Here is a 15973-nt window from a genome sequence, read left to right on the forward strand (position 1 = left end):
CAACAGTAGCATCATGATCCCTGTGTTCTCTATGGACCAACAGTAGCATCATGATCCCTGTGTTCTCTATGGGTCAACAGTAGCATAATGATCCCTGTGTTCTCTATGGACCAACAGTAGCATCATGATCCCTGTGTTCTCTATGGACCAACAGTAGCATCATGATCCCTGTGTTCTCTATGGACCAACAGTAGCATCATGATCCCTGTGTTCTCTATGGACCAACAGTAGCATCATGATCCCTGTGTTCTCTATGGACCAACAGTAGCATCATGATCCCTGTGTTCTCTATGGACCAACAGTAGCATCATGATCCCTGTGTTCTCTATGGACCAACAGTAGCATCGGGATCCCTTCCCCTGTGTTCCTCCGTCGCCGGGGGCAGTGTTTCGGAGGGATTTCAGTGCTAACAGAAATTGTATTTGAATTCCACAGGGATGCTGGCTTATGTTGACTCCAATGCTTCCCACAGTTGTGTCAAGTTGGCTGGATGTCCTTTTGGGTGGTGGACCATTCTTGATACACACGGGAAACTGTTGAGTGTGAAAAACCCAGCAGCTTTGCAATTCTTGATACAATCCGGTGTCCCTGGTACCTTCTACCATAACCCTGTTTAAAGGCACTTAAGTCTTGTGTCACTCCCATAAACCCTCTGAATGGCACACATGCACAACCCATGTCTCAATTGTCTCAAGGCTTAAAAATCCTTCTTTTAACCCGTCTCCTCCCCTTCATCTACTCTGATCGAAGTGAATTTAACAAGTGACATCAATAAGGGATCATATCTTTCACCTGGTCAGTCTGTCATGGAAAGAGCAGATGTTCTTAATGTTTTGTATACTCAGTGTATCGGCCATTCATCAAAATAGCCTATTTTGCATTGATAAACAAATATAATCTCAGGGACTGTTCAAACAGTAAACCAAACAACATGATTCTCCCTGAAAAGGCATTATGTTTAACAGTAATAACTAGTGATTACAGGCCATTGTGAAATGCCTGAACCTACTGTAGCCAGCTAGTTAGCCGGGTGCTTTTTTTCATTCATGACCAAAACATCAAATCAAATCAAATCAAATGTATTTATATAGCCCTTCGTACATCAGCTGATATCTCAAAGTGCTGTACAGAAACCCAGCCTAAAACCCCAAACAGCAAGCAATGCAGGTGTAGAAGCACGGTGGCTAGGAAAAACTCCCTAGAAAGGCCAAAACCTAGGAAGAAACCTAGAGAGGAACCAGGCTATGTGGGGTGGCCAGTCCTCTTCTGGCTGTGCCGGGTGGAGATTATAACAGAACATGGTCAAGATGTTCAAATGTTCATAAATGACCAGCATGGTCGAATAATAATAAGGCAGAACAGTTGAAACTGGAGCAGCAGCACAGCCAGGTGGACTGGGGACAGCAAGGAGTCATCATGTCAGGTATTCCTGGGGCATGGTCCTAGGGCTCAAGTCCTCTGAGAGAGAGAAAGAAAGAGAGAATTAGAGTGAGCATATGTGGGATGGCCAGTCCTCTTCTAGCTGTGCCGGGTGGAGATTATAACAGAACATGGCCAAGATGTTCAAATGTTCATAAATGACCAGCATGGTCGAATAATAATAAGGCAGAACAGTTGAAACTGGAGCAGCAGCACGGCCAGGTGGACTGGGGACAGCAAGGAGTCATCATGTCAAAACATGATGTTCTATTTATTTTAGTAGATATGGGAATGAATACACAAGCACGATATCAAAGTGAGGGTGTGTGTAATCTCTGTGGTCCTCTAGGTGTTTGTGGGTGTGTGTCGGTGCTGTTGTGCTGTCTCAAGGCCTCCACGCCAGTGCAGGAGGAGCTGCTAATAGCTGTACTGGCCACCATGATGGAATGGAGAAACAGCAAAGAAGACTGGTTCCTATTCAGCAGGTAGGAGGGACCTTACCTGTCTGTCTGGCTGGCTAGCTGAATCTGGCTAGCTGAATCTGTCTGGCTGTCTAGCTAGCTGAATCTGTCTGGCTGTCTAGCTAGCTGAATCTGTCTGGCTGGCTAGCTAGCTGAATCTGTCTGGCTGGCTAGCTAGCTGAATCTGTCTGGCTTGGTCTGTCTTTCTGCCTGTTTGTCTGTCGCTCTGTCAGTTTTTTAAAATTGTATTTATGTTTTTGTGAGGGACCAGGGTACAACATCTCATTGCACCAAATTTAGCGAGATAGCTATTTATTTATTGTTTATTCTTTCTCTCTGTCTTTCTGTACATCTGTCTGTCTCTGTCTGGCTGGCTCGTCATTGTATGGCTGGCTCGTCTCTCTCGAGCTGTCGGTCTCTGTTTGTTTTGCATACTCTCTGTCATGTTGTGCTCTTCCCTCTCTGTCTCCATTTCTCTCTCTCTGATGAGATGCACAGCAGCCATTTAGTGATAGAAAGCTCACCATGTTCAAATGGAGTGAACACTTTAATGGCTCTGTTTCCAGTGGTCTGTTAAACCCCTTTACCCTCTGTGTTCCAGTGACCTGTCCAAGACGACCGCGTCCCAGCTGTCTCTCAGCGTGGAGATGATGCGTTTCCTGTCCCGGTTGGTGACTCATTTTCCCACAGTCCTCGGGGGCAGCCAGTGGGACTTCCTGCTCTGCTCCATGCTGGCCTGGCTAGAGGTAAAATGGCTGCCCAGACCATGTGACCATGACAAGCAAATAGTCCTGGCTCTACATATACCCATTCTCATCATTTATCAGACGCTCGTATCCAGAGTGACTTACAGTCAGCGCAGTCATCTTCAGATAGCTAGGTGGACCAGTCATAGTCAGTACATTCATCTCCAGATAGCTAGGTGGACCAGTCATAGTCAGGACATTCATCTCCAGATAGCTAGGTGGACCAGTCATAGTCAGGACATTCATCTTCAGATAGCTAGGTGGACCAGTCATAGTCAGTACATTCATCTCCAGATAGCTAGGTGGACCAGTCATAGTCAGGACATTCATCTCCAGATAGCTAGGTGGACCAGTCATAGTCAGGACATTCATCTTCAGATAGCTAGGTGGACCAGTCATAGTCAGTACATTCATCTCCAGATAGCTAGGTGGACCAGTCATAGTCAGTACATTCATCTCCAGATAGCTAGGTGGACCAGTCATAGTCAGGACATTCATCTCCAGATAGCTAGGTGGACCAGTCATAGTCAGTACATTCATCTTCAGATAGCTAGGTGGACCAGTCATAGTCAGGACATTTATCTCCAGATAGCTAGGTGGACCAGTCATAGTCAGTACATTCATCTTCAGATAGCTAGGTGGACCAGTCATAGTCAGTACATTCATCTTCAGATAGCTAGGTGGACCAATCATAGTCAGTACATTCATCTTCAGATAGCTAGGTGGACCAGTCATAGTCAGTACATTCATCTCCAGATAGCTAGGTGGACCAGTCATAGTCAGTACATTCATCTCCAGATAGAGAAGTTAGCGGAGAAGTCAGTCCTAGTAGGGGAAAGAAAAGTGTTTGTGTGTGTGGGGGGGGGGAGGGGGGTGTAATACTGGTTTCAGATGGTAGGGTTTTAGGTGTTTTCAGAAGATGGGCAGGGACTCTGCTTTCTTAGCTTGAGGGGAAGCTGGTTCCTCCATTGAGGCGCCAGGACAGAGAAGACCTTTGAGTGGGAGCTGCCCCCCCCCCCCCCCCGGTAAGGGTGGGAGGGCCAAGAGAGCAGAGTTGGCAGTACAGAGTGCTCAGGTTGGGGTGTAGGGTTTGAGCATAGCCTGAAGATAGGGAGGGGCAGTTCCTCTTCCTGATCCGTAGGCAAGTACCATGGCCTTATAGTGGATGTGAGCATCACACCAAGGTCCCAGACCAAGGTTCATTTTACAGCCCCTCCCTCCCTCTCACCCTCCCTCCAGACGACTAGCGATAACGTGGGTTGTCTGTGGAACCCCTGGGTGCAGTTGTTGGTGTGTGAGACCTGTGAGCTGATCGTGCAGCTGAACCAGTTCTTCACAGCGCCCCCGCCTGGTGTGGACGACCTACTGCCCTCAGAGCTGACCGCAGAGTGGAACGACTTCTTCATAGAGGGGATATACAGCCTGATGCTGCCACTGCCTGGCAAGATCACTGGTAGGGATGGGAGTGGGGGGGTCAGGGTGTGTTTGTGGTGTGGGGGGGGGTCAGGGTGTGTATGTGGTGGGGGGGTCAGGGTGGGGTGGGGGGGGTCAGGTGGTGGGGGGGTGTCAGGGTGTGTATGTGGTGGGGGGTCAGGGTGTGTATGTGGTGGGGGGGTCAGGGTGTGTTTGTGGTGGGGGGGGTCAGGGTGTGTTTGTGGTGGGGGGGGGCAGGGTGTGTATGAGGTGGTGAGGTGGGGTCAGGGTGTGTATGAGGTGGTGAGGTGGGGTCAGGGTGTGTATGAGGTGGTGAGGGGAGGTCAGGGTGTGTATGAGGTGGTGAGGGGGGGTCAGGGTGTGAATGTGGTGGTGGGGGGGGTCAGGGTGTGAATGTGGTGGTGGGTGGGGTCAGGGTGTGTATGTGGTGGGGGGGTCAGGGTGTGTATGTGGTGGGGGGGTCAGGATGTGTATGTGGTGGGGGGGTCAGGGTGTGTATGTGGTGGGGGGTCAGGGTGTGTATGTGGTGGGGGGGGTCAGGGTGTGTATGTGGTGGGGGGGTCAGGGTGTGTATGTGGTGGGGGGGTCAGGGTGTGTTTGTGGTGGGGTGGTCAGGGTGTGTTTGTGGTGAGGTGGGGTCAGGGTGTGTATGAGGTGGTGAGGGGAGGTCAGGGTGTGTATGAGGTGGTGAGGGGGGGGTCAGGGTGTGAATGTGGTGGTGGGTGGGGTCAGGGCGTGAATGTGGTGGTGAGGTGGGGTCAGGGCGTGAATGTGGTGGTGAGGTGGGGTTAGACTGCCATTATGAAGCAGTATCACATTCATACTAATCCCATAGTAACCCTCAAGGTGAGATTTCCGACAATACATTTTCTTGTCTAATTTTAAACCCTTGTTGTCCTTTCTCCCCTTCCGTAGAGGCCTTCAAGGAGCCAGACGATCCACTGTTCCCATTGGCTGTCCTGCGGTCTGTGGGCATGGCTCTGACCTACGTCCCGCTGCAGCAGCTTACCCATAATTCCTTGCCAGCGCGGTTCGTGGCAGACCAGAAGACAAGCCTACCTGAGGCACTGCAGACCCTACTCAACACACTAACTCCTTTGCTGCTGTTCAAAGCCAGACCACTGCAACTCACTGTCTACCACATACTAGACAAGTAGGATATATAACGCACTGTCTACCACATACTAGACAAGTAGGATTAGAACACACTGTCTACCACATACTAGACAAGTAGGATATATAACTCACTGTCTACCACATTCTAGACAAGTAGGATATATAACTCACTGTCTACCACATTCTAGACAAGTAGGATATATAACTCACTGTCTACCACATTCTAGACAAGTAGGATATATAACTCACTGTCTACCACATTCTAGACAAGTAGGATATATAACTCACTGTCTACCACATTCTAGACAAGTAGGATATATAACTCACTGTCTACCACATACTAGACAAGTAGGATATATAACTCACTGTCTACCACATACTAGACAAGTAGGATATATAACTCACTGTCTACCACATACTAGACAAGTAGGATATATAACACACTGTCTACCACATTCTAGACAAGTAGCATATATAACTCACTGTCTACCACATTCTAGACAAGTAGGATATATAACTCACTGTCTACCACATTCTAGACAAGTAGGATATATAACTCACTGTCTACCACATTCTAGACAAGTAGGATATATAACTCACTGTCTACCACATACTAGACAAGTAGGATATATAACTCACTGTCTACCACATTCTAGACAAGTAAGATTAGAACTCACTGTCTACCACATTCTAGACAAGTAGGATATATAACTCACTGTCTACCACATTCTAGACAAGTAAGATTAGAACACACTGTCTACCACATTCTAGACAAGTAGGATATATAACTCACTGTCTACCACATTCTAGACAAGTAGGATATATAACTCACTGTCTACCACATTCTAGACAAGTAAGATTAGAACACACTGTCTACCACATTCTAGACAAGTAGGATATATAACTCACTGTCTACCACATTCTAGACAAGTAAGATTAGAACACACTGTCTACCACATTCTAGACAAGTAAGATTAGAACACACTGTCTACCACATTCTAGACAAGTAGGATATATAACTCACTGTCTACCACATTCTAGACAAGTAGGATATATAACTCACTGTCTACCACATTCTAGACAAGTAGGATATATAACTCACTGTCTACCACATTCTAGACAAGTAGGATATATAACTCACTGTCTACCACATTCTAGACAAGTAGGATATATAACTCACTGTCTACCACATTCTAGACAAGTAGGATATATAACTCACTGTCTACCACATACTAGACAAGTAGGATATATAACTCACTGTCTACCACATACTAGACAAGTAGGATATATAACTCACTGTCTACCACATTCTAGACAAGTAGGATATATAACTCACTGTCTACCACATTCTAGACAAGTAGGATATATAACTCACTGTCTACCACATTCTAGACAAGTAGGATATATAACTCACTGTCTACCACATACTAGACAAGTAGGATATATAACTCACTGTCTACCACATACTAGACAAGTAGGATATATAACACACTGTCTACCACATTCTAGACAAGTAGGATATATAACTCACTGTCTACCACATTCTAGACAAGTAGGATATATAACTCACTGTCTACCACATTCTAGACAAGTAGGATATATAACACTGTCTACCACATTCTAGACAAGTAGGATATATAACTCACTGTCTACCACATTCTAGACAAGTAGGATATATAACTCACTGTCTACCACATACTAGACAAGTAGGATATATAACTCACTGTCTACCACATTCTAGACAAGTAGGATATATAATTCACTGTCTACCACATTCTAGACAAGTAGGATATATAACTCACTGTCTACCACATACTAGACAAGTAGGATATATAACTCACTGTCTACCACATTCTAGACAAGTAGGATATATAACTCACTGTCTACCACATACTAGACAAGTAGGATATATAACACACTGTCTACCACATACTAGACAAGTAAGATTAGAACGCACTGTCTACCACATTCTAGACAAGTAAGATTAGAACGCACTGTCTACCACATTCTAGACAAGTAAGATTAGAACTCACTGTCTACCACATTCTAGACAAGTAGGATATATAACTCACTGTCTACCACATACTAGACAAGTAAGATTAGAACGCACTGTCTACCACATTCTAGACAAGTAAGATTAGAACGCACTGTCTACCACATACTAGACAAGTAAGATTAGAACACACTGTCTACCACATTCTAGACAAGTAGGATATATAACTCACTGTCTACCACATACTAGACAAGTAAGATTAGAACACACTGTCTACCACATACTAGACAAGTAAGATTAGAACTCACTGTCAATCACAGGGTAGACAAGTAAAATTAGAACGCACCGTCTACCACATTCTAGACAAATACGATATATTAAACACTGTCTACCACATACTAGACAAGTACCATATATAACACGCTGTCTACCACACGTTGTCTACCACACGCTGTCCACCACATTCTAGACAAGTAAGATTAGAACACACTGTTTACCACATTCTAGACAAGTAAGATTAGAACTCACTGTCTACCACATTCTAGACAAGTAGGAGATATAACTCACTGTCTACCACATACAGGATATATAACACACTATCTACCACACACTGTCTACCACATACAGGATATATATCACACCGTCTACCACACACCGTCTACCACATACAGGATATATAACTCAAATCAATGTATTACAAATGTCTGTCTGTGTGTTCACTGCCACGGAACATGTTTGTTCGAACTTGTTGACAACTCTTTTATGGTACGTGAATGCCTACCCATACGACAAGCCTCCTGAGCTCACTTGTTGATTCAGTGTCAAGGAGCATGACCTGTCCGTCTGTCTGTCTGTCTGTCTGTCCCAGGGTAATGCCTACTCTCCCAGAGTGTGATGGAGAGGGAGACGACACCAAGCCAGAGGACGATGGAGAGGAACCGTGTCTGTGAGTGTAACAGCCCCGAGTGGGTGTGTTTCTCTATGGAATGTCCATCTGTTAGTTAAAGTGGAAATCACAGCGTTTTAACTACTTTTACAGACGATCATAATATCAGCCCAAAATATCAAATTACCAGGTTATGCTACAAAACCACCTTTATAAGAGGTTTAAAATATATAGATTTTTTTAAATAGATTATTTTTGATTCTACCTTCCATGACGTACAGTAAGGCATTGTTGTCAGAATAGACGGATGCAGTTCAATGCATTATTAATATAATTCACCAATACATTTCTTTTTTTGGTCCCAGAAATATTGCTATCAGATTGTAAATGGCAGCAGGCCATGGGCACATTGTTTGCCGCCTCCAGCCATCAGTCATAACGTGGCTAGTGCTATTCAAACTAGCTAGGGCAATGGTCATAATATGGCTAATAGACTAGCTTATCTACAGTGGCACTCGGAAAGCATTCAGACCCTTTGACTTTTTCCACATTTCGTTACGTTACAACCTAAATAAAATTGATTAAATCGTTTTACCCCCCCCCCCCCCCCACCTTCATCAATCTACACAAAATCTCATAATGACATCACAATACCCCATAATGACATCACAATACCCCACAATGACAAGGCAAAAACAGGTTTTTAGATTAACCTTCGCCCCAGTCTGAGATCCTGAGCGCTCTGGAGCATTTTTTTTTAATCAAGGATCTCTCTGTACTATACTCTGTTCATCTTTCCCATCGATCCTGACTAGTCTCCCAGTCCCTGCCACTGAAAAACATCCCCACAGCATGATGCTGCCACCACCCCCATGCTTCACCGTAGGAATGGTGCCAGGTTTCCTCCAGACGTGACGCTTCGCATTCAGGCCAAAGAGTTCAATCTTGGTTTCATCAAACCAGAGCCCTTGCCTTCCTTTTGGCAAACTCCAAGCAGGGGCATGTGCCTTTTACTGAGGAGTGGCTTCGGTCTGGCCACTCTACCACAAAGGCCTGATTGGGGGAGTGCTGCTGAGATGGTTGTCCTTCTGGAAGGTTCTCCCATCTCCACAGAGGAACTCTGGAGCTCTGTCAAAGTGACCATTGAGTTCTGGTCACCTCCCTGACCAAGGCCCTTCTCCCCCGATTGCTCAGTTTGACCAGGCGGCCAGGTCTAGGAAGAGTCTTGGTGGTTCCAAACTTATTCCATTTAAGAATGGAGGCCACTGTGTTCTTGGGGACCTTCAATGCTGCAGAAATGTTTTGGTACCCTTCCCCAGATCTGTGCCTCGACACAATCCTGTCTCAGAGCTTTACAGACAATTCCTTCGACCTCATGGCTTGGTTTTTGCTCTAACATGCACTGTCAACTGTGGGACCTCATATAGACAGTTGTGTGCCTTTCCAAATCATGTCCAATCAATTGAATTAACCACAGATGAACTCCAATCAAGTTGCAGGAACATCTCAAGGATGATCAATGGGAAACAGGATGTACCTGAGCTCAATTTAGAGTCTCATAGCAAAGGATCTCAATACTGATGTAAGGTATTTCCGTTTTTTTTTAATGCTAAAATCTCTAAAAACCTGTTTTGGTTTTGTTATTATTGGGTGTTGTGTATAGATTGATAAGGATTTTTTTTAAATCCCCCTTAATGACACTGAATTTTTTATATTTTTTAAATGTGTGAATTTATTGAAAATTAAATACAGATATCTAATTTACATAAGTATTCACACCCCTGAGGCAATACTTTTGTAAAAGCAGTTACTACAGCTGTGAGTCTTTCTGGCTGAGTCTCTAAGAGCTTTTCCACACCTGGATTGGGCAACTTTTACCCATTTATTCTTTAGAAAATTCTTCAAGCTCTGTCACAATTGGTTGTTGATCGTTGCTAGGCAACCATTTTCATGTAGATTTCAGTCCAAACTGGAAGTCGGGAACATTCAGTGTCTTCTTGGTAAGCAACTCCAGTGTAGATTTGGCCTTGTGTTGTAGGTTATTGTTCTGCTGAAAGGTGAATTCGTCTCCCATTCGTCTGGTGGAAAGCAGACTGAACCAGGTTTTCTTCTAGGATTTTGTGCTGATTTAGCCCCATTCTGTTTTGTTTTTTATCCTGAAAAACTCCCCAGTTCCTTAACTATATGCCAGCCACCACTATGCTTGAAAATATAGAGAGTAGTACTCAGTAATGTTTTTTTTAACACTTGGTATTCAGGACAAAAAGTTAATTGTTTAGACAATTTTTTTTGCAGAATTATTTTAGTGCCTTGTTGCAAACAGGAGGCAAGTTTTGGAATATATTTATTCTGTATAGGTTTCCTTCTTTTCACTCTGTCATTTAGGTTATTAATGGTGGAGTAACTACAGTGTTGTTGATCCATCCTCAGTTCTCTCCTATCACAGCCGTTAAACTCTGTAACTGTTTTAAAGTCACCATTGGCCTCATGGTGAAATCCCTGAGCGGTTTCCTTCCTCTCCGGCAACCAGTGGTGTAAAATACTTAAGTAAAAATATTTTTAAAGTACTACTTAAGTAGTTTTTGGGGGGATATTGAACTTTACTATTGCAATTATTATTATTTTTTTTACAATTTTAACTTTTTGACAACTTTTAATTTTTTACTTTACTACATTCCTAATAAAAATATTGTACTTTTGAAGACCATATTTCTTCTCTGACACCCAAAAGTACTTTTATGCTTAGCAGGACAGGAAAACGGTCCAATTTACGCGGTTATCAAAATAAGTTCCCTACTGCCTCTGATCTGGCGGACTCATTAAACACACATGCTTGGTTTGTAAATGATGTTGGATGATGTTGGTGTGCTCCTAGCTAACTGTCAAACTCTAGGTGGTATTCTGCCTTCTCCCTACAGTTTTCCGCTGTTTTAGCTTCGCCCACGATTACCTCATGTGAACTGCAATCTCGACGCTTTAACATTTATAAACTTCAATTATCATCACTAACGATACAGGTTTCTAACCCTTTCATCAGCGAGAAAGAGTCCTTCAAATAAAAAAATATAAACTGACTGTACCAGTTTTGCACCGATCCCATACACCTATGGGTGCCTCCCATCTAACGAAGACTATGCTTCCTCTACTTCTTCTCGAATTACACATTTGTTCGGAGAATACTAGATGGTAGCTCTCGAAAGCCCTTCTCCGTATGTCGCGGTTTCAGCCGTTGCTGAAACGTCACCCGCGTTCGTCTCCGGGTAAACTACAATTACGATGCTGAGTTCTAACATTTAGAAACGTTAATAATCATCGCTTTCTAAATGTTTTTTTTCTAAACATATACGTTGATATGCCCTTGTCTTTTCTCCGTCAGCCAGAAAGAATCCTTCAAATAATAAATACTTGTGTGTGTCTCCAGTTGACAAACTACACTATTTAAAAAAAAATTAATTTAACCTTTAATTTAACTAGGCAAGTCAGCCTGCCTTGCTCAGGGGGGCAGAACGACTACATTTTATTCATTACATTTTAAATTCAGGCTGTTTCACAACAAAATGTGGAAAAAGTCGAGGGGTGTGAATACTTTCTGAAGGCGATGGTTTCCAGCGGGGGTTTCCTAAAATGTGTGTTTTAACGATGCGTGTGTGTGTATATCTGTATCGGTGTGTGTATACAGTACGTCTGTTTATAAAACGGTGAGTTTGGATCTTGAATTCTGATTGGTTGCTAGATAGTTATTCACGATAATTAACGCAAAATGCCATGATTTCCTAACTCCATTTCAAATGTCAATCCTCTGTCCCAGCCAGACATTCATAAACTCGCCCAGAAAAAAAAAAGCTTGACATTATGGGTTAATGTAAACCCAGCATTTAGTTTGGTACAGCGGGGGTTAATATAAACCCAGCATTTAGTTTGGTACAGCGGGGGTTAATATAAGCATTTAGTTTGGTACAGCAGGGGTTAATATAAACATTTAGTTTGGTACAGCGGGGGTTAATATAAGCATTTAGTTTGGTACAGCGGGGGTTAATATAAACCCAGCATTTAGTTTGGTACAGCGGGGGTTAATATAAACCCAGCATTTAGTTTGGTACAGCAGGGGTTAATATAAGCCCAGCATTTAGTTTGGTACAGCAGGGGTTAATATAAACCCAGCATTTAGTTTGGTACAGCGGGGGTTAATATAAACATTTAGTTTGGTACAGCGGGGGTTAATATAAGCATTTAGTTTGGTACAGCGGGGGTTAATATAAACCTAGCATTTAGTTTGGTACAGCGGGGGTTAATATAAACCCAGCATTTAGTTTGGTACAGCGGGGGTTAATATAAGCCTAGCATTTAGTTTGGTACAGCGGGGGTTAATATAAGCCTAGCATTTAGTTTGGTACAGCGGGGGTTAATAAAAGCCCAGCATTTAGTTTGGTACAGCGGGGGTTAATATAAGCCTAGCATTTAGTTTGGTACAGCGGGGGTTAATATAAACCTAGCATTTAGTTTGGTACAGCGAGGGTTAATATAAGCATTTAGTTTGGTACAGCGGGGGTTAATATAAACCTAGCATTTAGTTTGGTACAGCGGGGGTTAATATAAGCCCAGCATTTAGTTTGGTACAGCGGGGGTTAATATAAGCCTAGCATTTAGTTTGGTACAGCGGGGGTTAATATAAGCATTTAGTTTGGTACAGCGGGGGTTAATATAAGCCTAGCATTTAGTTTGGTACAGCGGGGGTTAATATAAGCATTTAGTTTGGTACAGCGGGGGTTAATATAAACCCAGCATTTAGTTTGGTACAGCGGAGGTTAATATAAACCCAGCATTTAGTTTGGTACAGCGGGGGTTAATATAAACCCAGCATTTAGTTTGGTACAGCGGGGGTTAATATAAGCCCAGCATTTAGTTTGGTACAGCGAGGGTTAATATAAACCCAGCATTTAGTTTGGTACAGCGGGGGTTAATATAAACCTAGCATTTAGTTTGGTACAGCGAGGGTTAATATAAGCATTTAGTTTGGTACAGCGGGGGTTAATATAAACCCAGCATTTAGTTTGGTACAGCGGGGGTTAATATAAGCATTTAGTTTGGTACAGCGGGGGTTAATATAAACCCAGCATTTAGTTTGGTACAGCGTGGGTTAATATAAACCCAGCATTTAGTTTGGTACAGCGGGGGTTAATATAAGCATTTAGTTTGGTACAGCGGGGGTTAATATAAACCCAGCATTTAGTTTGGTACAGCAGGGGTTAATATAAGCATTTAGTTTGGTACAGCGAGGGTTAATATAAGCATTTAGTTTGGTACAGCGGGGGTTAATATAAACCCAGCATTTAGTTTGGTACAGCGGGGGTTAATATAAACCTAGCATTTAGTTTGGTACAGCGGGGGTTAATATAAACCCAGCATTTAGTTTGGTACAGCAGGGGTTAATATAAACCAAGCATTTAGTTTGGTACAGCGGGGGTTAATATAAACCCAGCATTTAGTTTGGTACAGCGGGGGTTAATATAAACATTTAGTTTGGTACAGCGGGGTTAATATAAGCCTAGCATTTAATTTGGTACAGCGGGGGTTAATATAAGCCTAGCATTTAGTTTGGTACAGCGGGGGTTAATATATACCTAGCATTTAGTTTGGTACGGCGGGGGTTAATATAAGCATTTAGTTTGGTACAGCGGGGGTTAATATAAGCATTTAGTTTGGTACAGCGGGGGTTAATATAAACATTTAGTTTGGTACAGCGTGGTTAATATAAGCCTAGCATTTAATTTGGTACAGCGGGGTTAATATAAGCCTAGCATTTAATTTGGTACAGCGGGGGTTAATATAAGCATTTTGTTTGGTACAGCGGGGGTTAATATAAGCATTTAGTTTGGTACAGCGGTGGTTAATATAAACCTAGCATTTAGTTTGGTACAGCGGGGGTTAATATAAACCCAGCATTTAGTTTGGTACAGCGAGGGTTAATATAAACCCAGCATTTGGTTTGGTACAGCGGGGGTTAATATAAACCTAGCATTTAGTTTGGTACAGCGGGGGTTAATATAAACCCAGCATTTACTTTGGTACAGCGGGGTTAATATAAACCCAGCATTTACTTTGGTACAGCGGGGTTAATATAAACCCAGCATTTAGTTTGGTACAGCGGGGGTTAATATAAGCCCAGCATTTAGTTTGGTACAGCGGGGGTTAATATAAGCATTTCATTTGGTACAGCGGGGGTTAATATAAGCCTAGCATTTAGTTTGGTACAGCGGGGTTAATATAAGCCTAGCATTTAGTTTGGTACAGCGGGGGTTAATATAAACGCAGCATTTAGTTTGGTACAGCGGGGGTTAATATAAGCATTTAGTTTGGTACAGCGGGGGTTAATATAAACCCAGCATTTAGTTTGGTACAGCGGGGTTAATATAAGCCCAGCATTTAGTTTGGTACAGCGGGGGTTAATATAAACCCAGCATTTAGTTTGGTACAGCGGGGTTAATATAAGCCCAGCATTTAGTTTGGTACAGCGGGGGTTAATATAAGCATTTAGTTTGGTACAGCGGGGGTTAATATAAGCATTTAGTTTGGTACAGCGGGGGTTAATATAAACGCAGCATTTAGTTTGGTACAGCGGGGGTTTATATAAACCCAGCATTTAGTTTGGTACAGCGGGGGTTTATATAAACCCAGCATTTAGTTTGGTACAGCGGGGGTTAATATAAACCCAGCATTTAGTTTGGTACAGCGGGGGTTTATATAAACCTAGCATTTAGTTTGGTACGGCGGGGTTAATATAAACCCAGCATTTAGTTTGGTACAGCGGGGGTTAATATAAACCTAGCATTTAGTTTGGTACGGCGGGGGTTAATATAAGGATTTAGTTTGGTACAGCGGGGGTTAATATAAACCTAGCATTTAGTTTGGTACAGCGGGGGTTAATATAAGCATTTAGTTTGGTACAGTGGGGGTTAAGATAAACCTAGCATTTAGTTTGGTACGGCGGGGGTTGATATAAACCTAGCATTTAGTTTGGTACAGCGGGGGTTAATATAAGCATTAAGTTTGGTACAGCGGGGGTTAATATAAACCTAGCATTTAGTTTGGTACGGCGGGGGTTAATATAAACCTAGCATTTAGTTTGGTACGGCGGGGGTTAATATAAACCTAGCATTTAGTTTGGTACAGCGGGGGTTAATATAAGCATTTAGTTTGGTACAGCGGGGGTTAATATAAACCCAGCATTTAGTTTGGTACAGCGGGGGTTAATATAAGCATTTAATTTGGTACAGCGGGGGTTAATATAAGCATTTAATTTGGTACAGCGGGGGTTAATATAAGCATTTAGTTTGGTACAGCGGGGGTTAATATAAACCCAGCATTTAGTTTGGTACAGCGGGGGTTAATATAAGCATTTAATTTGGTACAGCGGGGGTTAATATAAGCATTTAGTTTGGTACAGCGGGGGTTAATATAAACCTAGCATTTAGTTTGGTACGGCGGGGGTTAATATAAGGATTTAGTTTGGTACAGCGGGGGTTAATATAAACCTAGCATTTAGTTTGGTACGGCGGGGGTTAATATAAGCATTTAGTTTGGTACAGCGGGGGTTAATATAAACCCAGCATTTAGTTTGGTACAGTGGGGGTTAATGTAAACCCAGCATTTAGTTTGGTACGGCGGGGGTTAATATAAGCATTTAGTTTGGTACAGCGGGGGTTAATATAAACCCAGCATTTAGTTTGGTACGGCGGGGGTTAATGTAAACCCAGCATTTAGTTTGGTACGGCGGGGGTTAATATAAGCATTTAGTTTGGTACAGCGGGGGTTAATATAAACCTAGCATTTAGTTTGGTACAGTGGGGGTTAATATAAACCCAGCATTTAGTTTGGTACGGCGGGGGTTAATGTAAACCCAGCATTTAGTTTGGTACGG

General features: G+C 43.0%; 1 protein-coding gene across 1 annotated transcript in view; it reads left to right on the forward strand.

The window, feature by feature from the left end:
- LOC139388305 (listerin E3 ubiquitin protein ligase 1) overlaps positions 1–15973 on the forward strand; it is a 95898-nt gene that overhangs the window by 52675 nt on the left and 27250 nt on the right. The window contains exons 24-28 of the mRNA XM_071134905.1: positions 1769–1904; positions 2482–2626; positions 3866–4079; positions 4976–5213; positions 8038–8115. Coding sequence (XP_070991006.1) covers positions 1769–1904; positions 2482–2626; positions 3866–4079; positions 4976–5213; positions 8038–8115 — 811 coding nt within the window. The remainder of the gene's footprint in view (positions 1–1768; positions 1905–2481; positions 2627–3865; positions 4080–4975; positions 5214–8037; positions 8116–15973) is intronic.

Source organism: Oncorhynchus clarkii, chromosome 29, assembly GCF_045791955.1.
Source record: "Oncorhynchus clarkii lewisi isolate Uvic-CL-2024 chromosome 29, UVic_Ocla_1.0, whole genome shotgun sequence".
Lineage (NCBI taxonomy): Eukaryota > Metazoa > Chordata > Actinopteri > Salmoniformes > Salmonidae > Oncorhynchus > Oncorhynchus clarkii.